Source organism: Pollachius pollachius, assembly GCF_949987615.1.
Source record: "Pollachius pollachius genome assembly, chromosome: 9".
Taxonomy (NCBI): Eukaryota; Metazoa; Chordata; class Actinopteri; order Gadiformes; family Gadidae; genus Pollachius; species Pollachius pollachius.
Window position 1 is genome coordinate 17,995,759 of NC_136942.1, and position 26,376 is coordinate 18,022,134.

General features: G+C 43.3%; 2 protein-coding genes across 2 annotated transcripts; one reads left to right on the top strand and one right to left on the bottom strand.

The window, feature by feature from the left end:
* Window positions 1-8,452: 8,452 nt before the first annotated feature.
* On the top strand, window positions 8,453-11,060 carry LOC307081131 (protein FAM180A; the record flags this gene model as incomplete). The annotated part of the gene is made up of 3 exons (XM_079744182.1): window positions 8,453-8,534; window positions 10,283-10,374; window positions 10,728-11,060. 3 exons carry the CDS (start codon window positions 8,453-8,455, stop codon window positions 11,058-11,060), a joined length of 507 nt encoding a protein of 168 aa, XP_079600308.1.
* A 549-nt stretch (window positions 11,061-11,609) lies between these two features.
* slc23a4 (solute carrier family 23 member 4) lies at window positions 11,610-26,107 on the bottom strand (the record flags this gene model as incomplete). Its single annotated transcript, XM_079744017.1, has 13 exons — window positions 25,993-26,107; window positions 22,004-22,063; window positions 21,054-21,161; window positions 20,381-20,538; window positions 16,069-16,228; window positions 15,483-15,664; window positions 14,662-14,782; window positions 14,083-14,239; window positions 13,280-13,533; window positions 12,685-12,849; window positions 12,473-12,581; window positions 12,221-12,316; window positions 11,610-11,878 (listed from the first exon to the last, which is right to left on the bottom strand). The coding sequence occupies exons 1-13, from the start codon at window positions 26,035-26,037 to the stop codon at window positions 11,610-11,612; spliced, it is 1,884 nt and encodes a 627-aa protein (XP_079600143.1). The 5' UTR covers window positions 26,038-26,107.
* Window positions 26,108-26,376: the final 269 nt, after the last annotated feature.

The window sequence follows — 26,376 nt, forward strand, 5'->3', positions numbered from 1 at the left end:
CTAGCAATCATTCAGCCCCACTAAAAAGAAGGAGGCCGCTCTGGTGGCTGCTAAGGATTTGTCTGCATTTGTGTTGTCCCAAAGTGTTTTAAAGTGTTGGTTGAAACGATCTGACATGGATTTGAAGTTTCCTGTTGATAGATTACAGGCCCTGCCCCAATGCTTAAATAGACCTGGGCGATCCCTCTTCCAAAACACAAAGTCTGCTCTGCCCCCTCGTTCTGGAAACCAAGCATCTGGTAAGCATCAGCTGCATGGTCAACAGGATGGCCGTCGACCGTCTTGTTGACCCACTGACAAACAACTGTCTTGTGGGTTTCCTATTCTTGTTAGGAAACGTGATATAGGATATATTGGATATGCGATATAGTAACGCCACATCTACTGATATATCATATAGTAACATGGATATATGATATATTAGCATGTATATATGATATAGTAACACTTCATTTATTCAACTATGATTTAGCAACATGGATATATGATACAGTAACAGGGTTATATTATATAGTTACATGTATATATGATATAGTAGCTCACGGGCTCACAGGGCCACACCGGAGCAGGTGGGTATCCGGGCCTCACGGGGCCACACCGGACCAGGTGGGTATCCGGGCCTCACGGGGCCACACCGGACCAGGTGGGTATCCGGGCCTCACGGGGCCACACCGGACCAGGTGGGTATCCGGGCCTCACGGTGCCACACCGGACCAGGTGGGTATCCGGGTCTCACGGGGCCACACCGGACCAGGTGGGTATCCGGGCCTCACGGTGCCACACCGGACCAGGTGGGTATCCGGGTCTCACGGGGCCACACCGGACCAGGTGGGTATCCGGGCCTCACGGTGCCACACCGGACCAGGTGGGTATCCAGGCCTCACGGTGCCACACCGGACCAGGTTGGTATCCAGGCCTCACGGGGCCACACCGGACCAGGTGGGTATCCAGGCCTCACGGGGCTACACCGGACCACATGGTGTCTGTGTGTGTTGACAGCGAGGGGATGTCCCCATGAGGAGGTGAAACAAAGGGCCGCCGTAATCTTATTGGCTCTCACTGCATTAGGGGGGGGACTCTGGAGAGTGGAGCTGTCTGCCTCTGTGATTTAATTAAAGACGGGTAGATTCAATAGTAACAACTCAAATGACTTTAGGTCAACGACTGGGCAGTAATGATCGCTGCTGGCGGTGCCATCACTCACAGACGCTATCACCTTCCCCCTCATCTCCTCTCCTCTTCCTTCAACCTGTCTCGTTCGCCTTACTCTCCTGCTATAATAGCACACACAACATGCTCTCTCTCTGTCTGTCTCTCTCTCTTTCTCTCTCTCTCTCTTTCTAATTTACTTTTGAACTGCTCTCTTGCCAGACTCAAAGCCCTGACTATAGCCGCGAGGATCAGGGCCAAGTTTGCAGCTGTGAATACAATCGCATCACGTCAAAGTCCCAGTCCTGCAGAATTTGTGACTTTGTGGATTGTGTATGATTGTCTCTGTAGAGGTGTGTATGTGTGCGTGTGTGTGTGTGTGTGTGAAAGAGAGGGAGAGAGAGAGAGAGAGAGAGAGAGAGAGAGAAAGAGAGAGAGAGAGAGAGAGTTTGTTTATGAATAGTGTGTAGTGATGTAATGATGTGTGTGAAGTGTGTGCGTGCGTGCATGTGTGCTTGCCTCCAGAGTGTGCGTACAGTACCTGCCCGGGACAGTTGAGGGACAATGAGCCAGTCTGACCTTTGGTTCCTCCTGGGACCCCCAATGTCAGGGGGGGCCACCTGTCATGAGGACAGACTGCTCCAGTGCTGCGTTCACACAGGGAGGAGAAGCCAAGGTCAGTGTAGGCCAAAGAGAAAACAGAGAAGAGCTGAACCCATCATTATGTCAACAGGAGACTGTCCATAGAGCTCGACCATGACCCAAGTTCAGCACAACGTCTGGCCATAAGGTCACCAGGTGTCCACTGTCAACAACCTCAACACATGTGGTGTAATTCCATCACGTGGCTTACGCGGTCCTACTGCCATCAAAAGGAGGACTTCCTCCCCTTGCTTTCTCGGTTGAGTGACCCCCATGTGAAGACCCAGGCGTACCGAGCAGGTCCGGCTCTGCTGGGACGTGGGTAATGGCCGCCCGTGGCTAGGTTCTTCACGGCCCGACGCAGAGATCCAAGTTCATTCTCACACATGATCGGACCATTGAGATCCCGTAGAGCGCAGCGAGGCGGCTGAGCCCGGCCAAGTCAAGGCCGGGGCGGGGGGCGTGGGAAGGGGGGGGGTTGTTTCTCCCTGCGCTGTACAGGTGGCAATAAAGGGCAATAAATCTTTTTTATTAGTTAATTTATTTTTGGGCAGTTCATGGATAAGTGCGTGTACCTTCCCCTATCCTCTAGGCAATATCTTTTAATCTCTGAGGAAGGAAGTTAACAATTTGCTGGATAAAAGATTTTAATAAAAACCAGAGAGAGGATGTTTAATAGAGGTGATCTGATAAATGCCATTTCTAACTAAGTGAACACACACTCAAACACACACACGCACACGCACAAACACACACACAGAAATACATACACACACACACACATATATACACACACAAATACACACACATATAAACACACACACACACATATATACACACATATACACGCACACAAATACATACACATATACACACACACACCTACACACGCGCACACACACACACAAACACAAACACACACACACACAGAAATACATACACACACACACACACACACACACACACACGTATACACACACACAAATACACACACAGACATATACACACATATACACACACAAATACATACACATATGCACACACACACCTACACACACACACACACACACACACACACACACACAGGCGGGGGAACAGGCCTTGAGAGCCTGAGAGGGGGTCTGTCTCTCGGAGGACTCCCTGGGACCGGGCGCATCTGTCAAGCAAAGGATGAGATTACAATCTCTCAAAGCGTGAGGACAGAATACCTACAATCCAGGCTGCGCCCCAGTCTCTTTCATTTACCTTTCTGGAACGTTCATTCACAATAAGGCAGCAATATGTACAGTGATGTGGGAAATGATGTCCAAATTTCTACCATATGAGAAGGAATGTACATCTATCTGATCGTATCAGTCCTCCTTTGAGGATTTGGCATCCGAACCATAATCTGAATCTTTCATCACCAGAAGCTTATACCTTCATTTATATGCAACATGTTTTCAACATACATTTCTCTTTGTCTGAGGAAATATCCAGGCAGTTCAAGCCAGTTCATCAGGTTGCTCAGTCAACCGCATGCTGTAAACCCAAGTTAACATGCCTGCATCTGGGAGCTCAATGCTGCGGTCAACTCCCAGGATTCTGCATTTCGTGGCAACTCCGATCCTGAGTGCAAACAAGAGCCAATTTTCAACGTTATTGTGCTCAGAGTCCAACGAGTATTCCCACTGTGTTATTTTGGTGGAGATTTGGCCACTGAAAGTCACGTTTCTGCTGTAGACAGGGGAGGGGGTTGCTGTTGTTGACTTCTCCATGGAGCTAATTACGGCGGTTGGGAGTCTGTCTATGAAGACCAGATGGACGTGGGCTTTGGTGGTCATGCTGTGTGGTGTGAGACTGGAATGAACCAGCATAGGATCCGCTCTGGGGAGAGTCTCCCCAACATCTGGCTGCCTTCGGAGGTACAATTATGAATGAATTCATGAATTAATGAATGGCTGGATGGAGGGATGGATAGGTTGATGAATGGTTGAAGGATGGATAGAATAAAGAGTGGATTGATGAATGATGGATACGAGATGGATGGGTAGAAATATTTATGAAGAATTGACTGATGAATGATGGATGGATAGATAGATGAATGGATGACTAGATGTATGGATGTTAAATGGATTGGAGGTTCGATGTTTAGATTGACTTCAACACAAAACCTACGACCACAATGTGTGCGGTTGTAGTTATTAGAGCTGGTGACTGAATAAACAAGTGTGTGTGTGTGTGTGTTTTTTTTAAATTTATTTGCTTTGCTTGCGTGCCTGTATTTGTGTCTTTATCATATCTTACGGTGAGGTTGACCTGAGAAGGCGCCGCTGATGTGTATTCTGTCAGCTACCGCCACCCAGTGTCTGATAGTGTCTACTACAAATACAAGCGTTATCTTTTCAACAGGCATTTTCTAAATAAACAATCAAAGCAACGGAGACCAACACCAAGAAGAGTATGGAAACTAAGTGACGTCATATCCAGGGTTTTTCCTGATTTGACAATTTCCTGGAATGTGACAGCTAAGCTTGGAGGTCAAGGTCAGAGCCAATGGAAGTCGATCTGCTGCTATTGTATCTAAGTGTCCATGTGTCCAGCAGCAATATTCTTCTCTTGAATGTCCTGTTATATCTGCGTTCCAGGGCCAGGCATCCTTCCATCCATGTCTTTCAGCACATCTGGTGCTATCTATGTCCGTTTTACATATGGTCAATCCAGACCATGTAATGTCTGATGACAGCCTTTGTGTTTTTGTTGTTGCGTTTTTTTTTTAGATTTCATATTTGTGAGTTTTTCCGAGAAATCACTTATCCATGGCCTTGTAGCATGTTTTTTATTTTTTTATCGGTGTGGTTAATGGTGCTGTGGGTTGGGTTAATATCAGTTTAATATATTTGAGATGGCATAGCCAGCCGTTAATGAGCAAATAACAATAATAAATACAGAATTATATATTTAGTTGGATATGCCTACCTGTGTGCTTCAATTTAGATATTATATCATCCAATTACTAATTGGATGATATAATAATTATAATAGGCTAATTACTGATGAATCAGGACAACTCTTCCCTGACTGGTGCAGGGAATCAATCTGCCTGTCAATCACAGGTGCGTGAAATCATGCAACAGTTCTGAATGGTGGAGAGAGGTAGGGAGGCAGACCCTGTTTTCGTTTGTGTTAAAAATCGTAGTCCCTTCCGCTCTTTTCTGCTCTTCACTTTCAAACTCTCTTTTTGCTCCCGCATCTTCCCTTCATCATCTTTGAAAGAAAAAAATAATCAGTTCATCCTCCTGAGTGTCAATCATTCTGAATCCTCTCGCCAAACCCACCATGACAACCACTCAAAATGTTTAGCCACAGGAACAGCCTTCATCCTTAAAATAAATAAACAAGGCCAAGGATGCATGGCTACGCATCATTGAACGCAACCCAAATCCTCTTTCATCTGTAGGCTAGAGTCCTTTCAGTTTCCCCTCATGTAACCCTTAGTTTGCTTCAGGATATGCCCGCCAACAAAGCTGCCAACCAAGCGAACAATGCCCTTGTTTTAACGCTTCTGTGTGTGTGTGTGTGTGTGTGTGTGTGTGTGTGTGTGTGTGTGTGTGTGTGTGTGTGTGTGTGTGTGTGTGTGTGTTTTTTATGGGCACACGGGCAGCGGGTGTAGTTAGAAATAATGACTAGCTGTGTCTTGGGCAGTTTGGACTTTCCGTTCATTGGAGCTCCAGCAGAGAACAGAGTGGGCTCCTATGGGTCTTGTTGGCACCAGAAGACACCAGTCATGCGGACAGCCTGATGAAACCAGATGAGTTCCAATCATGTAGCTGTCCATTGCCGCATGGGGCACATTATTTTGTATTTCTCAACTCAAAAAGAACAATAAGAACAAAGCAAACAAAATTTGAGATGTGTGTACGCAAAGGAATGAAGTGTTAAAACAACATGCCTGACGCTTAATTTTGCTGCATTTAGCATTTTCCTTGTTGAGAGATGTGCAAGGGTTAGCTCAGATGCTGCCACACCAACAGGTTTCGGTATACATTGATACAGTTGTTTAAAAACATAACGTATGACGACGGAATGCCCATTCCAGCAAGGAATAGACGCACCCCTGTCACTTTCAAAGCAGTTGATGACGAAGACATTGCACATCGAAGGTTGCAGATTGAATTGGGAGTCACAGGATAACGCTGACCTCCTCTAGCCTTTAGTTTTGCTTGGGTGAGTGTCCTGTCCACACACACACACACACACACACACACACACACACGCACACACACACACACACACACACACACACACACACACACACACACACACACACACACGCGATGGGGAGGACTATTAGTCATTATGAGAGAAAAACAACTGAGCACCATGACAGGGACATTTGTAGTTGCAGAAAATAGTCCCATGTGTATCAATAAATTAGAATTAGATTGTGTCTCTCTCACACAAACACCTCCACAGTCACACCTTCTAAAATAATTCATTCCAGTTGCAGATATCCTATTCTACCTAAATTACATATTTAGAAACTCATACGCTCACATTTTTGCTCCAGTTGCTGCAGCGAATATGGTGCAAAACACCTAAAACCCCAGTGACATCTTGCGGTCCAGAGTACACACCTGTAGAATATTTCTCACCAAAAATATAATCTTAGAACATTTTCAAGTAAAGAACTTCTGTAACTGCTCGAATATGCAGCTACGAACCTCAAATGCAGTTTTAGGGCTTAATTTTTGCACCACATTTATATTACCATATCTCAGTATATGATGGTACCATGTATCTAATTGAAATGTGGTTATGATGAACCTGGAAATAAATAAATGAATAAATAAGTTCTCAAAACCAAAAGCATTTCTCTCTGGGACTCCACATTTACTGATACACATTTGACACTTTCTACAGCTACAAATTCCACTGTCACAGGTGCTGAGTTGTTTTGCTCCAATAATTCCTATGTACGGATCAGGATAAACTATCCGAGTTTTTTTTTTTAACTGTGATGGTACCTACGGTCCATAAGAACTGGCTGCTGGTTCCCGGCCAAAATGTTGTAAAACTTCAACTGGTCTTCGTCATGCTGGGATCATTCTGTTTGTGATGATAACGCTATGACAACGCTACTGGCAGTTGGGCAGGTAGATGAGCATGCAGGGTGGGTTGGAAGGCAGGTAAGAGGTTGGTGATCCCGGGGCAAGGAGAACACAGAGATTTTGAACAGGAGGAAACATGGAACACAAAATGTATTTAGAAATACAAAATTCACTATGCTGAGACTAGTTATCTACCACTGTGGTTGAAACAACAATCTTGCAATGAGTGGTGGGTGGGGAACCGGGGTTTAAGTAGGGCAGAAGGATGACCGGAGATGGATGGCAGGTGTACGAAACATGTGTAGAGATTTGAAAGAACGAGGGAACGCCTCGCCCAAGAGGGGGAGTCAGAGCAGAGCAACTGCTTGGTACGGCCATGGCCGTAACAGGAAGGGCTGTCTGGGTCATACATGAAGCGTTTGCAGAATAGCGTAGTCACAAAGTGCGGAAGGACATATGGAACTCATCCTATCATTTGCTGCTTGTAATACATATATATATATATATACATACATATATAACATATTGGTGCTCTCTCCGTAAGTAGAGAATTTCAGATCTCCGTTACTGTGTTCTGCATGTGTTGACGCCTTTAACTCCAGCGTCCAGTGTAGATATTCTCCCTGTTTTTATGCCCTTGTTTTGAATATTGATGTGTTCGTTAAACAGCAAAAAACTCAACGGGCCGTCTGACTAACCATTTCACTAACTGTTCATTTGCCATGCCTTGTATTTTTCTCGAACAACACCAGTAGGCCTACTTTGTGAGTAACAACTTGTAGCCTACTGTGCTGCTGGAACTTTATTCATGAAATTTGGACCATGCCAACTGCGTCACTTTTCCATGTCCAATATCCCGCCTGATTTTGCTAATATTTCGTTCTTTTCCACCTCCCAAGAGTTTTACGCAGGGGAAAGTGTTTGGCTGTGATTGGCATACATAAAGTTTTATTAAAGTAACGCACCCAATATACAGGCTGTAGATCCCTTTGTCTCCTACCCGTGCTGTCTAAATTAACCACAGAAGAACACACTCTGATTGAACAGCTGTTTTCACGTTTGTGTATATGATAAGGCCTCACATGTCAACAAAAGTGAGCAATAAAAAAATAAAAGCTGATGATGATGATGACGATGATAAGGGCTAGTGTCAATGTTTACGATGGTAATCATGTTTAGGATAATGATGAAGCTGTGATGAAATACAGCAGTGCTGTATGGGAGCCATTCTCTGGGAACTGAATGGAGCCAGATGGAAACTCTGCGGGGGCTGTATGTCTGTAGGTCACGGGGAGGGGGGGGGGGGGGGGGGGAGAGAGAGGTAAGGAGGTAGGTTGGAGGAGACTGGGAAAAAGAGTGAAGTGTTTGATTTTGTCAGAGACAGTACAGTGGTACATTGGTACATGACTGGGATCAGATCATGCAATCAGGTGGTAAACAACAGCGTCACATGGTTGTTTCGGGTGCAATCTGCCAATGATGTCATGGAGGGCACCATCTTTTTGGTGAGGTGGTCTCGCCTCTGTGGAGCCTCTAGTACCTGTGAGCTACTGCAGGAATACTGTTCCACCATGCACTCATGGACACTGTTGTTTCTTGGTCTGTTTCACTGCTTTTTCGACATGGCAGGCACTCAGCAGCAACGCAACAAGGGTAAGTCTGAAGGGAACCTGAGAATATTGATGGTATTTTATTGTATAATATTGTTTTATCAAGGTTTTTACACAAAATACCAGATATTGTCTTACTGTCTTTGTGGGATATAAAAATCACAAAGTTAGGATAATTTCTAGGTCAAATTGCCAGAAAAGGAATTGCCAGAAAAGGAATATGACAAAGTATCGTTCTTTCCAGCTACCTAAATTGTCATGTTTGATTTGCAGGGAATTTATATTTCCCCGTGAAAGGTTGCATTATAGCGTGAACTCTTCTTTGGCTCTTCTAAGGTCAATTTATATTAGTTTAAATTTTATGGCTTTGCCCACTGAAAATGTTCCGACCCCTAACCTCAAGAAAAGCTTGAGCAATGGAACACCAATCATTAGACTAGTGCTGTGCAGGGCAGTGCAGTCCAATGTAGTGTAGTGGTGTGTATTGTAGTTTATTCTGGGGTTGTGCACTATGGTAGTGCAGTGTAGTATAATGTAGTGTGTTGTGGTGCATGACTATTATTAGCATATCGATGGTCTAAATGTGTGTGTGCGTGTGCGTGTGCGTGTTTGTGTGTGTGTGTGTGTGTGTGTGTGCGTGTGCGTGTGTGTGTGTGTGTGCATGTGTCGGTCTATCTTGCCTGTCTGTCTGTGTTCTGTTGTCCATCGTTTTGCCATATGGCTGCCTTTCAAGCTAGGCAGTGCTGCTTTGTGACATCAAACCTTCAAAGCACATAATACAGCCATAAATACTCCACATTTGACATACATTATTAAAAGCAGCTGGCAACCGATTCTGCCATGAGGGGAGATGAAGGCGATCATATACTGAAGTTGTTGGACATTAAGTGGAAACAATAGCCTGTGAACTAGGGGCAAATCTCACCCCCATCCATTCCATCCATCTATCTTTCTTTCATGTGCGCTCCTCATTCCTACATGAACCTCCCGCATATGTCCAAATAACCTGGTACCCAGGCGTACGGGTGCTTCATGTGCATATTGACGAAAGAGGACAGGACTCCATAGCATTCTATGGAGTCATAACATTCATAACATTTCTCGAAGGGACTAATATCAGATTCTTACTATAACATTTAATCTCCTTGTCTTTGTTGTTTAACAATACAATGCATGACCTTCTTCCAGTCTATATTCCGAAGCCAATAAGTGGCATCTACTCTATCTCTTCACAATAACCGTAGCGATCAGGATAATTCTTGTCGGCTTGTCTTCATCTGTGATAACCTTAACACTATAACCTGTGCCTAACGCATTGTCTAATGTCCAACATGGTGTGCAGGGGGACTGATCTTGTGATACAGAATGTAAAGACGAAGGCCCTCACGCCCTGACCTAGTTCAGCAAGAGGCCACTGAGCCCCCCCGACCGAGCCCCCCCCCACCCCATAACTTTTAACATCAGAAGTACAATCCTGTCTTGACTCACTGTGGGCAGGTCACATACTCCAATGTTTTAACTGAAACAGGTGTCTGGCCTGGGTTGGGGGAACCGATAGTTAGAGCAGGAATGGGTCTGGGCCTCTGTAACTCTTACTGAAGTCTCCAACCCTGGCAGCTCAGTGTCTGTGGATAGTCTTTACTGTGTGTGCCCGACAAATCATTAATGCTTACAAAACAATAACACAGAGATCTAGTCATTAAATTACAATAATAATTACGTAAAATATATTGCAAAAGTATTATTTCTATCTTTTTCTGTCTTTATCTTACCATATACATTTCCTATTAGCCCTGTTTCCGATAAGAATGAAGAGGGGATTGTCAACAATGCGAAACCCTATTTTCCACAAGTCCTTAGATGACGTGGATCTACTGTACGAGGTGAGAGGTTTTCTTATTATACTCATTCTTATTTTTAATAAGTGAATACAAGACCTAAAGCTACTGTAGGTAACGTTTGAGAGTTGTAAAGAGAGCGGGAGAGCAGCAAAGAGTAGAAGAGAGTAAGGTTTTCAGGGAAGAGATGCCGTGATCAGTAAGAGATGAGCCAGTGGCGATGTATAATCTATTATTGAACCGGTCCTAATGTACAGTAAACCACAAGACACTCTCACTGCACATTTCTCACAGTAATAGCTGACGGATGGCTAGAGCACTTTGAACCAATTACACCCAAATTATAACTCCCATCGTTCCCACAGCACCTCTAAAGAGCAAAAAATCCCTTATTTCAGATCCTGCTGTCCGGCCTATACTTTGATGACCACGGCAGAGGGCTGTGGCTGAGAGACGCAGAGCTGGCCTCTCTGCGGAAGACGCAGGAACTAGAGGTCCTCTGTGGTGACGCGCTCCCAACGGAGCTGACAGACATACGCAGGCTGGCCTCCGGGCTCCAGGGCCGCGTCGGGTTCCTGGGGCAGGGGGATTTCGAACGTACGCTTTTGACCATGGTGTACACAGCCCAACATGTGATGGAATCCCCCACGGACCACCAGAGAGACGTGTGGGCCGAGTCCTTTGTCAGCCTGTTCAAAGCCATAAAGGAGGATCTGAAAGAGGAGCGATGATGGGCAATAGTAGGCCAACTGTTAAGGAGTTGAAGGTCTTGGGAAAAAAATCTTTATAGGCTTATAAAGTATCTTAGATCATCATCTTAGTCTGGATGGAGAGAAATCACAATGCCAGTGTGTGCAAATTTAAGAAAATTACGATTTTTGAATAAAAACAAAGGAAACTGTTCCAGCCTCTTTACCTTCTCCATAAAAGTGGCAGAAGCAAACTCATAAGAACACAAACTCCATGAACACAAAAGAGTGTGCTTTATACTATATTAATGAGCAGTAACGAATAATAACGAATAACTGAAAGTATCTTCTGGAAAAAGTTGGTAAGAAAGGCTTGTCAAAGATTTGTATTTATCAACAATACACTATCAATATATAAGCAATCAAGGAAGAATGAGAAATGTCCATTTAAAATGTACAATCGATTGTCTTCACATTATCCTCCAGTGTCTCCGCCGGCCTTTTGTTACACCAACCGTAAAAAGCCTGCAATTGATCCTTTGTCAAGTCCTGCCACACACTGGGCACGAGTTAGCGTGCGAACAGTGACGCCTACATGGAGGACGCCGCTACGATGACGTGAGAGGAGGGCTGGTCCTGAGGGAGGTGCTTGATGTCCATGGAGTTAGCGTTGGCGTCGTAGCCGTCCAGGAGGCCGGGCTTCCGGGGAGGGCAGAAGGGGATGTAGCGCGTCCAGGGGGACTTCTGGAAGAAGGAGCTGATGCCGAACGGGAGGTCGTACACCTCGTCGCTCTCCAGGGCGCCACCGGCCTCCTGGTGGGTCTGGTTCCAGGCCACGATGCCTCGCTCCACCTTGGAGCCTGAGGGAGACACGAGGTGCTGTCGTTGGAGTCGCTGAGGTAGATCTGAGACTTATCCGGTTTGGATTTGAACTGCAGTAAACAGCAATGCTGAGCTGGGTTTAAAAATCTGCAGAACGAAACGCATTTCTTCTCAGCTGTATGCCTGGTGCTGTTATACAATTGTTCTGCACACATCATAAAACCCTCCTGTCTCTAAGACTGAATGGCTGTGCGTTGCACTTGCTTGGGGAGTGCTAGGTTTAAACAAAGGTCTGTGATTGTAAAAGTAATAAAAAAAGCCTTTACCTCATTTGTGAATAAACTAGCCATTAAGGCGAATCAAGGCGTATAGGAAGTTACCTGGGATGGTGTTGTCCAGAGCGAACCCAAACAAGCCTCCGACAAACATACTGGTGGTCAGCAGCACCTGCAACACCTGGTCCAGCTCCACCACGCCTCCGCATGAAAACACATGAGAGACATCCTTAACACACTACTACTACTACTACTACTACTACTACGAACACCCTCATCAGAGGGTTTCACCAGTAAGAAGTGTGTAAAAACAAAGGAGAAGTTCAGTGTAGCCGACAGCGTTTGAAGCTATTGCACCTGTCGCTATGGCAGTGGGGTTCTTCATGATCCAGTTGGGAATGACGAGGCCGGAGAACATGGAGAAGCCAAAGATGAAGATGTTTCTGGAAGAGTTCATGTCCGTGTACTGAATAGGAACAGAAGAGTCACATTTCAGGATCACTTTGAAGAACATCATTTCAATGTACACAAGGTATAGTTCATCTTTGTATTGCGCTGCACACTGTTACCTGAAGATTAGACACCCCCGCTGCGGAAATCACTCCAAACATGACCATGAACATTCCTCCCACCACGGGGGTCGGGATGGTGGTGAAGATAGCCCCGATCTTACCAAACACGCCCATGGCCACCATCAGGATGCCACTCGCCACGATCACCATGCGACTGCCCACCTAACACATGCGAAAAGGCTCGCTTAAAATATCATCGCCTTCAAGTAGCAACATTTCAACAAGCTCCTAGCTTAAAATAACCTGGACATATTTGCATTGCAATTGGAATTTATTTTAATGAAAGCCTGCAAGCGAGTTAGAAAACGCATGTGCACTTTGTAAAAAAAATGACTCCTGTGTCACCTCCCAGCCTCCCTAATCAGGTAAGGGTGTGGCATCAGAGTAAAGCAAGAGGCCTAACCCAGTACTGTTTGAGTCAGACATTGAGGGTTGAACCCCAAAGGTTTCCGCCTAAAACTATTTAACCCCCTGTTATAAAAAAGTCAACAGATTAATTGGAGAACATTGACAAAATCATACACAAACTGAATTGGAATTAAATTTCAAGACGTATCCTACTTATGAGAGGGCCATAAGGAGGTCTGTTCACCTTAGTTATACCGAGGGCCCCCACATTCTCGCTGTACGAGGTGGTCCCGTTGCCGGTGCCCCAGGCCCCCGCCAGCAGGCAGCCCAGGCCCTCCATGCCGATGCCCCTGTTGATGGCATGTCTGGGCGGGGGGGGGGCCCCGGAGAGTCTGGCACAGGCGTGGTAGTCCCCCACCGACTCTATCATGGAGGAGATGACCCCGGCCAGGATGCCAAACACCCCCGCCAGGCTCACGGTGGGCATCCCCCACTGGCCTGAGGTTGGTCCACAGAGAAGGGGCTCAGGTCACAAAGCCCGGATTACGCTCCAACAGTGGTAGAAGCTGTATTTATGTAAGACCAAAGTACTTGTATAGCATGATTTTTTTTTTTTTTTACTTAAACTTATACTCCTATTAAAATGCTTGACATAATATAAACTCGGAGCCTCCAGCGGATAACTTATTAATATAAATAATTAAGACTTGTTTTGCTCATTTTATTGACCTTCAAGTCTTTCTCTTGTTGTCAAAATAACCAAACCGTAAAATTTCTTGCGTTTGCAAGGGGGGGGGGGGTCCGAAAAAGATAAATTTGAATGCAGTGGACTTAAAGTAATAATAATAATAATAATAATAATAATAATAATAATAATAATAATAATAATGTCCCCTGATATAGAACTACAATACACTGTACAATACTGGATGACCTTATTTGATTTTCATCTACAACTTCCATTTGGTCTCGGCTGGGACTGGAAGCCACTGACTGGTGGGTTGGTGTTCTAGTTATGCTGGAGGAGGGTCTCCAAGGGGTTCCTACCCGGGTAGGGGAACATGATCCAGGAGGCCTGGCCGATGACATCTCCTTTACTGTCAGTGCGGGCCAGGTGGCCGTAGGTGTTGGGGTCCGAGGGCAGTACGTCGCTGACTGTCAGGATATAGCAGATGAGCCACGACACCGTGATGCCCAACAGGACCTGTGGGGTGTGGAGGAACACGTTGATTGTTTATCCATATTAATATACTAATTAATATACTAAACATATATTTACGTTATTTTTATCTGTTGTAGCATGGAGGAATAGTGTAGCCATTGGATGGATGAATGGAAGGAAATTCTAATTTATTATATTCTACAAATTATATATGTTTTTGTGCAGATATTTAGTGCATTTTTCGTTAAAATTTTATTTGACCTTTATTAAACCATCTAGATATAATATCTCGTCTTCAAGGGAGTCCTGGCCGCATTTTGAAAGACATTTGGGAAGCCTCGGTGCATACATTGAGGTGATATAATGTGATCTTGTCTAAGTTCCTCTATTAAAATATAGTATACTATAGAAATGTGTATAAAACATTGCGTAGTATACTATGATTTAGCACAAGCATAACACACAGGGAGGATCTGGAAGACGTAGATGCTGGTGGTGTGGAGTTTCTTGTGCTGGCTGTACGCTGGGAAAGGCACCGGGACCCTGCGGAGGTACTGGGAGAACAAGATGATCAACGCTGTGGTCCTGGGTGGACGAGAGAGAGAGAGAGAGAGAGAGAGAGAGAGAGAGAGAGAGAGAGAGAGAGAGACAGAGAGAGAGAGTTGGGTTAAGACACACAGCAATTAGGAAAACAATGCTATTGTTGAAAAAACAATGTTATTTTAGACAGGAGAAAACCCTTGTTGTTTGTTTCTTAGTTTTTTCTGTGAAGCTAACAAACAGCAAACATTAACTGATTTGTGGAATATTAAACTATGCACTATGTATACTTTAAACTTCCATTCAAAGTTTATCCTTATATGCAGCTATGCTCAAACAGAACAAAGCGCTGAGAATCAGCATTGTAAATCACTGAGCAGCTGATTTATTTCACGATAAGCAGCCTATGTCGAGACAGTTGTCGTGGAGCACCAAAAAAAGTGGAGCAGCATAAAGGGTTTGAATAGTAAAATTCCCTGGATGGATTGACTAGTGGATAGGAGCGTTATATTCTTGAGAACCTTTTTACTTCAGACATTTATAATGGAGTAAATAGCTGCAGTAGAAAAGTGACATGAATGTTTTATTAATGTAATGAATCAATTATTTAATATTAGGTAGTATTTCATTTACTAATGACTCTACTTTCGCTTAGTACTTTATTATGCACAGAGAGCTTTATATAAGAGGGAGTCTCTCAGCTGTACTGTAGGAATTGTTTCCAAGAACCTGCAGGTTTACCCACATGGAAGAGATACCCCAGTGGTTGCCGGCGTTGGCACCAGCCGACTCAAACAGCGACAGGCCGATGAGAGAGATGGTGGGCGCGATGGTCAGCGGGCCGATGAAGCGCATGAAGAGACCGATAAGGCCGGAGAAGCCCACCACGACTTGGAAGAGGGAACCCACCATGATGGAGCCTTGCAACTGAGGCAAACAGTTCACATCGGATCACAAGATTACCTGTTGAACTCTTCCTCATCTTTGTTTTGAAGCAAGGCAATCTCAAAGATTTCAGTTCTGTTCCCTTTGGCGATAAGCGGTAATTGTTCACATTGGCTCAACGTTATTGCAAATGACTCCCAGTTCAACACATTCATCGTACTGCAAATGCAAGTGATTTCATCAGTGGGCCATAGGCTAAATCACCATTGGGCTACTTCATTCAGCGATAGATAGTGACTCTACAGGCACAGCACAATTCCCAGATTATTCTTAACATTTAATCACTTAAATGTTTTATGCATCAATACATCTGTTTTGAACAATTGTTTTATCTGCAGTAGTATTTCTGCTTCATTAGGTTGAGCCTGGTCCTAAATCTCACTTACTGCTCTCATTCGGCTCTGCCACACTTCTATGAACACTGGAGAGGAGGTGTTGACCAGGGTGGCATTCTGCGTCCAGGCCGGACATGTCCACTCGGGCATAGACAGCATGGCCATGGACGGAGCCAGCAGTGTGAAGGTACCGCCTTGAAGAATAGGCAACCTGAATGGACGGCCATAGGAGAGAGGTCACCAAGGGGGAGGCAGGAGGGATGGAGGAAGGGATGAGCAAGAGGGAGCCAGGAGGGAGTAAGGGAAGCAAGGAGGGAGGGAAGGAAGAACTAATCTGATGAGAACCGAAGAGGAATACCTCAACACTTTAACAACCATCTAGGTTACCTAAGGATTTGAATGAATTGAGACCTTGACTGATAATGTATATCTCAAAGAATGACGATACCAATGCATTGAAACATTGCAAAGTCACCGTAATTTTAATTCAATATTTTCAAATCATTTTCAAATGACAAAATCTTAATATTTGAGTTCCTACAAACCAGATTATTAAGAATCCTTCAATAGACTCTCCTAACACTCTATCACTAACTCTCTCTCTAAAGCTTTATTTTATATATAGTAGTACTTGATTATAGCTATAACACTCTCACTCATACTTATAATTATTGTGTATTTTAATAATGTATTGTCTAAGCACAGTCAAAGGAGCAGGCAAAGCAAAAAATTCCCTGCTAGCAGAAAATGTATGACTTTGTATGTGATGAATACAACTAAAGCATGTAGCTTTAGTCACTGTCAGCGCTGGCCAGTGCAATATGCTCTACGCAATTGAACAGTGCCCCGCAAAGAGAATTTCAATTTCTTTGCAGAAACGCGACAGCCGCAGGTGGATTTAAGTTTGATTCTAAAGGAGTTATGCTGCCCTCTGGTGGTGGTATGCACTCAAAGGCCAATTGAATGAATGCTTTGAAGTTGTCTAGTCAATATTGATGTATACGGTTCCATGCATAGTACTTTGCGTGAAACATGACAGCAATTCCATTCTATAAAAATCGATATGCATTCATTGATCGTATTATATCTGGTTGGTAAAATCAAAACTCTCATAATACTAGAATCAACAAAGATTTCATCTTCAATCAGGAAATATTAGTAATGGCCTTCAAACCCAGATTGGTTGGGCTCCCACTCCATTATAGTTTATACTTTATATGACTAAGTTGTGAAAATCTTCTGGCACCAGAAACATTACAAATCTCAACCACCAGGCATTTGAAACAACCGACTCTTTGAGAAGCTTCTCTCTCCCTTGGCTAGTCTCTCTCTTTAACTCCCCTATCTCCCTCTTGGTTTTTATTTCATATTTTTTATTTCGGCTCCAGACAAATTAAGGGGGTTCCCCAAAGAAAATCCTGCCTCGTGGCCCCTGTAGTCTAGCGCCGGCCCTGGTCACTCTAAGCTGGCAGGCCTGGCCCCTCCCTCTCGTCTCATTTTTCCTCTTAAAGGGGACATCTCATACCACCAGGTGTGAGTGTGATTAGCCATTACAAGCAGGTTTGAAAATGTGCAGCATTGTGACATCACAGGTGGACGTGTCCATCTAGATGTGTGACGGATAGATGGACACGCCAACCTGTGATGTCACAATGCTGCACATTTTCAAACCTGCTTGTAATGGCTAATCACACTCACACCTGGTGGTATGAGATGTCCCCTTTAAGTCGTCTAAATAATTATATTATCAGTCATACAACCGTTTTCATGTTATATATCTATTGACCCACTTGGCCAGTACCAGGCTAATTTGAAAGTACGCATAATTCAGAGAACATGATAAAGCGTTCCTTTGTATCTAGAATAGGACATGGGGCTTTTAAAGCCTTAACATTACAGCTTCATATCCCTGTCTCCTGTACTCGCCCTCCTACTGGATGTATTGCAGACAGCCAATTTAAAGTTAATTTGAATCCCATGAGGAAAGAAACAGATCATGACTCTAATCATGTGCTGAAGGTCAGTTTAAAATGAACCCTGGTGTACCACATCATTTCCTTCTCCACACGTTACACATTGGACAATTGTTATAAAACATTACAACACTCTACAACACACTACAAAATAATATACTTGATGTGTCACAGGCGGGAGTGTCCACCTATGTTTATACTGGATTTATTGTCTACCAGCCTACTCGGTGGACTGTAGCAACTCAGGCTTATCGATGCATCATATATCTAGGGGGAAAGTCCCAGTTGGGATGTCACCAACTCACAGGGCAATCCTATTTTGAAATGGCTAATCACACTTACCCCTGGTGGTAAAATAGGCCCTTTAAAATGGCAGCGTCCAAGATTTCCAATTGATTCTCTTTGGCGACATCGTTAGCGATAAGCGGTTGTTTCTCCCAACACCAACACCCAGTTTGTAACATTAATAGCACTGACAATGCAAGTTCTTTCATCAGTGGGCCATAGTCTCAATCACCATTAATACCTTATTCGGCAAAAGATAATGACATTAATTTACATTAAGCAATCTTTTGCACTACATCCTTTATGTTTTGAAAGAAAAGAAAAGAAGTGTTTGGTTCTGTTCTGGTTTACCTAAGATGTGTCTATGAACATGTCTATTGTCTACATTCTAACATACACACACTGGTCTTCTCTGTGGTAAGTCTAAATTAATTAGGTTTTAAGATTAATTATCAAGTTGTTGGTTGTAGTTCAGGTTTATCTAAAAAAGTGTGACTTTGAACACATCTATTGTTTTCCCTGCCTGCTGACCAGTAGGTTGTTGAAACCATTGGTGATGCTAAGCCAACAGAATGTGGGTTTAGCGAGAGCTCGATTCTCCACATAATACGATTTAAATTCCTTCTCTGTAAGCCTTCTGTGACACAAATATTGAGCCAAGTTAAAGCAGTGCAGGAAACCTGTTTGTTGGATGGCTGGATGCTACAACATAGCATGATGGTCTTTCACTCCAAATCAGAAGCCACTTGGGTTGAGGTTCCCAGTGATACACATGCTACATTTCAGAGTGCATATATGAGATATGTGTTTACCAGTCTCCTCCTCGTTGATTTGTGTGTGGTCATGGTGCATAGTGCAGCCCTGGCTGCTGTGCATTGCTTACCTAGCTTATTGGTTTATATGAAGAGTAGTGTTTATTATTGCTTTTTTATGATATCGTTTTGGATAAGATTATATTGGATCGTTTCGTAAACATGATTTGTACTTGGCAGACCATGACCAATATAATGATGAAAACACAATGTTATTTGGTTCTGGGATATGTTTGGCCCTTGCAATTTAGGCCCCGTCCACGCGGAAACTATTTATTTGTGAAAACGCATACGTCTTGTGCGTTTGGGCCAACCATCCAGATGGATCCGGCATTTTCAGTGGCCGAAAACACACTTTTTTGAAACCAGGTCCCAGGGTGGATAAGATAAGAACGCCTGTTTCGTGTTCGGATTCGTAGCTAGACGCCAGCTACGCAAACGATGTTGTCATGGCCTCCTCACCAGGAGGGGAACGTTGGAGTTCCGTCGGATTTGTTTTGTTTTATTTTTATAGCTTTAAATACAGACCCTGAATGCAATTACTAACTGTACATACAAAAGTATTTTCTGCTAAATCTAAAAGGTTTAGGTCCTCGTCTTCTTCTTTTATTGGTGGAGATCCGACGTCACATAGTGGCCTTGAATATGTACTACAGCGTTTCTACATCTGCGGTTTCCTGAATTCATGATTCCTGAAACGCTTCAAAGGAAAACGGAGGGGAAAAGATCCTTTTCTCCCATGTGAACGGGGCCTTAATCACGACTGGAAAGACAAACGAGGTCATGAGAGGAAGCTGTGAGATCACACCGTGTCGCGCTTCAGATTTATGGTCAACGAAACCGCTTAAATAATTAAGATGACATAGCACAATATATCCAGTCGTTAACGTCATCAGCCTCAATGATTCACGGGTTGATAAGTGGGAAAATGATACCTAAAACATAAAATGATAAACAAATGAAATAACCTTGTTTTATATTATTGCAAATTGGCCTCTCCCGCCATGGCTGACTTCAGGAAAGGCCAGTCCTAAACTCTCCGCGATGGTCACTCTCTCTCACCTTTGTTTCCTTTGTTGGCACTGACGATTGACGACTAACGATGTGAAGAATCATACACACCCATTGCCTCATTGTAAATTGCTGCCTATGTCCTTTTATGATCATGCTCTATTAAATCAAATACTTTTTGGTCAAGAAGTTACCTGAAAGTAATACTTTTCATCCAAAAGCAACACCACATAGCCTATCTATAGCATTATACGATATAAATGGAGTGTATTTGACCCTCACCTGACCCCGAAGGTGACCTGGAGCAGCGTGCAGACCCCTGACACCAAGAAGATGGTGCTGATGAGGTGACTCTGGGTCAGGCTGTCGTGCTGCAGGCACAGCCCCTGGGACAGGATCAGGGGGATCGCGATGATCCCCCCGAAAGCAGTCAAGCAGTGCTGCAGAGAGAGAGACAGACAGACAATGAGAAAAAATATGTTATTAAAGATGTGCGCTGAGCTATAGAGGCGATTAAGTCATTTCCATTTTATTTGTAAAACAATCATCACAGTAACCCCACACTTTTCAAACAAGTGGGAAATGGGGAAGTTAATACCAATTAATTTTTTTAGATATATCTACTGTAGTATTGTTTGCTTCAAGGCTATGCTATGTCAGACAGTTACGTGAGAAAAACCTGACAGTCACACATCTGCATTAGCGCTATGCTAATTGCACCCATGGGACTTGCATACACATGGACCCAGCTCAAATAAGGTTATAGATCAATGTTCCGCATGTGACGGTCCAAGTTTGCTCTGGCTTGCCCCCCTTGACATGTGTCCAGACACCAGGGCCATCTTGGAGACCCTCACTCAATGTGTCACTTCTACTGTTTGCCATATGGGAATCGTGAGGTTAACGTAATCCTGCTCGGACGGGGAAGCACTCCGAGGGCATTGGTGGGTTTTACCTGAATACCGAGGATGCTACACAGATACCAGGGAGGCACATCCGTGACACAGTAGGCTAACTTGTCCCTCTCCTCCTCCGTCGAAAATTCAGAGTTCACATCCTCTGTCTGGGTGGGGGGGGGGGGGGGGGGGGGGGGGGGGGGGGGGGGTGTCACAGAAGCAGCCATCAAGCTACAGTAGCCAGTATAGTATATAACGATGTACATCATATCATATTTATATAACTATATACATCATATGGATATTGATTAGTTGCAGCCATAATGTATATATGTGTGTGTGTGTGTGTGTGTGTGTGTGTGTGTGTGTGTGTCTGTGTGTGTGCGTGTGTCTGTGTGTGTGTGTGTGTGTGTGTGTGTGTGCCTGTCTCTGTGTGTGTGTTACTTTATCAAGAGCTTAAAGGTGCAGTGTGTAGGATTTAGTGGCATCTTAATGTGATGTTGCAGATGGCAACCAACTGACTAACCCCCCTTCACCTCTCCTTTTCCAATGATGATCTAGAAGCTACAGTGGCCTGTACTGGCCTGAAAGGTTCCAGTAGCATCGAGTGGCCTAGTTTCAAGTGACGAGGGTCCTTTATAGATTTCTAAGTTGTATTTCGTTATTTGGTCTGTAAAATCATAGGTCCTCGGTCCTATGTATATAAAGGGCTCATTCTAACGTAATGAACAAAAAAATCGCATTCTTAATCCAATAGGATTAAACACTAATTAATAATACTTATGAATATTATATTCAGTTTCTGCTCTGTTGCTAGATTCCACAACATTTTACACACTACACCTTTCTTGTGTGGTGGAACAGTTTATAAAGGGGTGTTTGACACATTCATGCAAGGATTAGTAATACGTTTTTGTTTGCGAGCATTAGCATGCATCTGTGTTACTTTAGTATTTTTGTCTAACTAAATGTGAAAAAAAATAGAGATAACTAATATTTTCACACTCACCGCAAAATTGTAGTTTTCGGGACGGTTGCCTTCCCTCTCAGGAGCCATGCCAGTCTCAATCTATGGGGTGGAAGGTTAGGTTGAACACAAAAGCAGGGCTGTCATCCAAACAAAATTGCCAAAAACCAACTGAGCGAAAGCGGAGCGTGTGACAGATAAACAGTGTGTGTATTAAAGGTAAGGGAGGAAGGAAGGAGGGAGGGAAAGGGTTTGAATAGAAAAAGTTGAGACTGTGGCTGCTAACGATACTCCCCCTTTCGCTCATGTGAAGCCAATTAGCAGCAGCTGACCAGCCCCTTCGCTATAGAGTATCTTGTAAGGAAAGGTATGGGTCACGGTTTTTGCTTTACCTCTATCAAAGTCGATCTCTCTCCAACACACACACGCACACACACGCACACACACGCACACACAAAACACTCTTTTTTGTCTTATCACATTTTTTATTACATGGCTCATAGGTTTCCAGATGCCTTTAATGGATAACTTGTGTTTTATAAGTTGCTAACACTATTGCGAGCAGAAATCTTGCAAGTTACTACAAACCACAGATATGTAAACCAAATTGTGGACTTCACTCCTTTACAAATTTAAAGGTAAATGGTACGATAAATTGTAGCGGCTTTCACTCCAAACCCCAGCTCATATGTTACGTGTGGCAGCTGAGCTGCCGTAATTTGTTATATTTTTTATCTGTTTCTAAGTGACGTGGTTTATGGAATGACCTCTCACAAGAGGGGTCATTGCCTTGGCGGCACTCAGGGAGGCATGTTTGGTGCTAATGACTAAGTGAATAATGAGTAATGAGAGTAATAATTTAGCTTGACTGCATTAATTTGGAAGTGAAATATGAATAAATGAATTAATGAATTGTGTCAAATAATCGTGCATCGTTGAAATCAATGCGCTTGGTGTTTTGCTTTCATGAATAGGTTTATCCTTTGTTCCTAAAAAATCTGTCCGGGCTACCAAATATCTCAGAGTGACAAACTAGTACTCAAAAAACATTTAAAAAGAGTCACGTCGATTACTTAAGTTATCAACAGTAATCAGTAATTTATCATATGATCAATTAACGTCTGCTCAGCTGCAAGCGCAACACCTTTATGGCAACAAGTTTCCTGGGGTTTTGAGTAGAGCCATCTAGAGAGCGAGTTGCATCAACGGTTTACTTTTTACAGATTTCTGCACATGCAAGTCAAAGAGACACTTCTGCCTTTTGCAAGCAAAAAGTGGACAATACAGTTGTTTAGAATTTTAAAATGTAATGTGTATTAATGTATATAATAATAGGTGCAGGGTTTCAAAATAATTCTGCAATGGAGATCCTAAAACAACACTGTATTGTCATGCTGTTGCTAATTCATTGACCCATTGAACTGTCAGTTGGCAATCATTATCTAAAGTCCCCTGCCTATCTCCTACTATTTGATCTGAAAATCGTTAACATAACATTAGTCAAGTAATTTACTAATCGCACTTATTAAAACACAAATCAAACCTAAATTATTATTTTCCCCTAACTCTAATTATATCAATAAACATTAGTGTGGTTGCTCTTCATTACCATACACGTTCAAAAACATAATTTAAAAGAATTCAAAGCTTAAGCAGCAACAGACTCTTAAACCAAGAGTTATATGTTAAATATGTTAACAGGGCAGGTAATGCCAATTGTATACACTAATACTCAAATATTAGCAAATTCTTAAAAAGACCAAAACATTGATGCAGCTACATGTTGGTGTGCTCTATAGATATTGTAAATCAGTACATTTTTGTCTTTCTATTTACGCCTTCATATCCAACAAAAGTAGCCCAACACCACTTCCTGGAACTATCGAAAATCTCTGTGAACAACATGACAATTAAGCATTTAGAACATCCATTGAATCAACTCTCTAAATGGCTCTGGTTTGTAGTTACAAAAACTGTTTTCAGTTACACATCTGGTATGCACATCTAACAGTTTGTGGGTGAAAAACATTCACACAGAACTCAATTATGTGTGAGTCGCAAGTTTACTGCTACAAATCAAATAAACGAGTACAAACCAAACCTATGGTTACATCATTTCAGTCCCTCATTTGAAGCTTCGCTACACATAAAATCTCATAGTCCAAGCCAAACCTTCCCCGTGGCCAATGGGGATGCTAAGATTCACATTATCATCATCAGTTTCGCAAATCATTTCATTTGTGAATCAGGAATATCTTTTCACCAATCACGGTGCGAGGAGGGCGGGCCTTTCCAGCTGTTTTTTCCTGCAGTCAGCTCAGCGCTGGATCGCCTGGGGCCCAGACACTCAAATAAGATCATTAACAAATCTGATCAACTCTTGATAAAATACTAAGGTTAACTGGAAGAAACCTGCAGACACATTGATTTATGAGTCAACAGAAGTCGGAAAATTGAGTTGAGCTCCTGAATCTATCTGATCTGCCTGCCTCTCACCATAACAGCGCCTTTCACAAAATCATGTAAGGCTGCAGTGATGACCCTCGACACTTCAGACAGTGAAGTTCTGGTTCCCCAATTTGAGTCCCTGCTCGCTGGGGAAGAGACGATCCCGCTTCGGTCTGGTCAACCCATGTCGACATCAGATTGACATTGCCCAATCTGTACTGCAGATGCTGGAATACCAGCAGATAATAAACAGTTTTCTACTCAATGCATGGAAAGATTAGATGTTCTGTAGTACCACTCATGTTACCAATTGTGCCCAAATGTCAAGCATGTTCAATGTTTCCATGCACAGATAGTGCTCTATGTTAAAGAACAGAAGTGTTCCACGTTAAAGAAGAGAGGTGTTCCATGTTAAAGTCAGGGCTGAAGGGTAACCTACAGGTTGGCTTGATACCACAACATTGGGGAGCACTATTACAAATAAGAAACATCAACAAAAAAAAATGGATTTTCCTTAACTCAGCAGTGAAACATGGTGAACAAATACAATGTTCATACATAACATGCAAACATATTGATATTTGAAAACATGACCACAGTCTGGACTAGAGTCTAGAGTCTAGACAGTGTTTGATAGTTCCTCAACTGTTTCGCCACGTTCCGCAACGTGGTGAAAAATCTACCAGTAGAGCAACAAAATGGATCTGATAAGGAGAATTGAAGACGTGATCCCCGGTATGAGTCTGTGTGTACAGCGGTGTATAGCTGCCCAGGAGACAGGGCAGCAGCACTCCTCTCTTTAGAGCCATCTCTTGGTCCAAATTGTTACTCCTAAAATGGGCGCAGTAGTTATATCTTTAAAATTCTGAAAGGCATCTAATTAAGACACTAATAGTCCATGAGTAACTAGACAGTGGACTCATTTTAGCAGGTGTCCTTCCCGGCGCTGACTGAAAAGGTCAGGCAAAGGCCCAGCTAGCTGTGAGAAAACCTGAATGAAGTTCATACAGTAGCTGCCGAACCCAAAAAATTATCCAACCTCCCTGGCACTGCTTTGGACCTTTACCTCACCCACAGCAGCAACTTACCTGGGATCTGTTGTAACAGCTTTGGCAGACACCTGATGACCCAAAAATCATCAGTCTCCTATAGAAAGACTAATTTCTGCACCTTCATTCTAAGACCTGTCTCCCCTGGATACCTCAACTCTGGCTCGATTTTACCAAGTTGTAGGTCAAAATGTCATCATGATAAACAGGCATGATCTGGAAAATGAGGTCCCTCATAAATGATGCAGGGCCATTGCAGACCCAAAAAACATTAAGTATTTAAACGCACAGAATGGTTTAATTAAAGCCATTTTGGGTCTAAACTAAATATAGCCATTGGCTAAATATAGCCAACTAAATATAGCCATTGGCGGCTATAATTTTTAACCACCAATCTGTTGGCAAAAGGTCTTTATCTTCTCTTAACAGGAGAGTATTAAAGAACCTCTTAATAATTGTACTGACATTAAGGCCAGTGTCTAGTAAACATCCAGCTGATACACCTGTTTTTAATGTCTACGACTGCACACTCACCGATTGCAAGACTTGATTGCAGATCACTTGCTTGTAGTCTGCCATCGGAACCACCAACGCAGAAATGGATGACTCTCAAACTGGTAGTAGCTGTAGACACAGGATTCCTTGGGCAGGCCAACGGTGTTCTCCAACAAATGCACTCACCAGGCTGGAAACGGAGAGGGCTTTTTAAAACATTGAAAATGGACGTCCAGCAATGTTTCATTATATGATTCAGTTTCAACGAATGTGGGCTCAGTCCACAAGACTGGTGAATCTTGATATTTTTAATCCAAGACAAAATCGACTTGTTGGAACAGCAGTCGACAAGCACACACAAATTCTGCATGTCACCATTTCATGTTACCATATTCAAGATGATGGTACTGGCATACAAGGCAG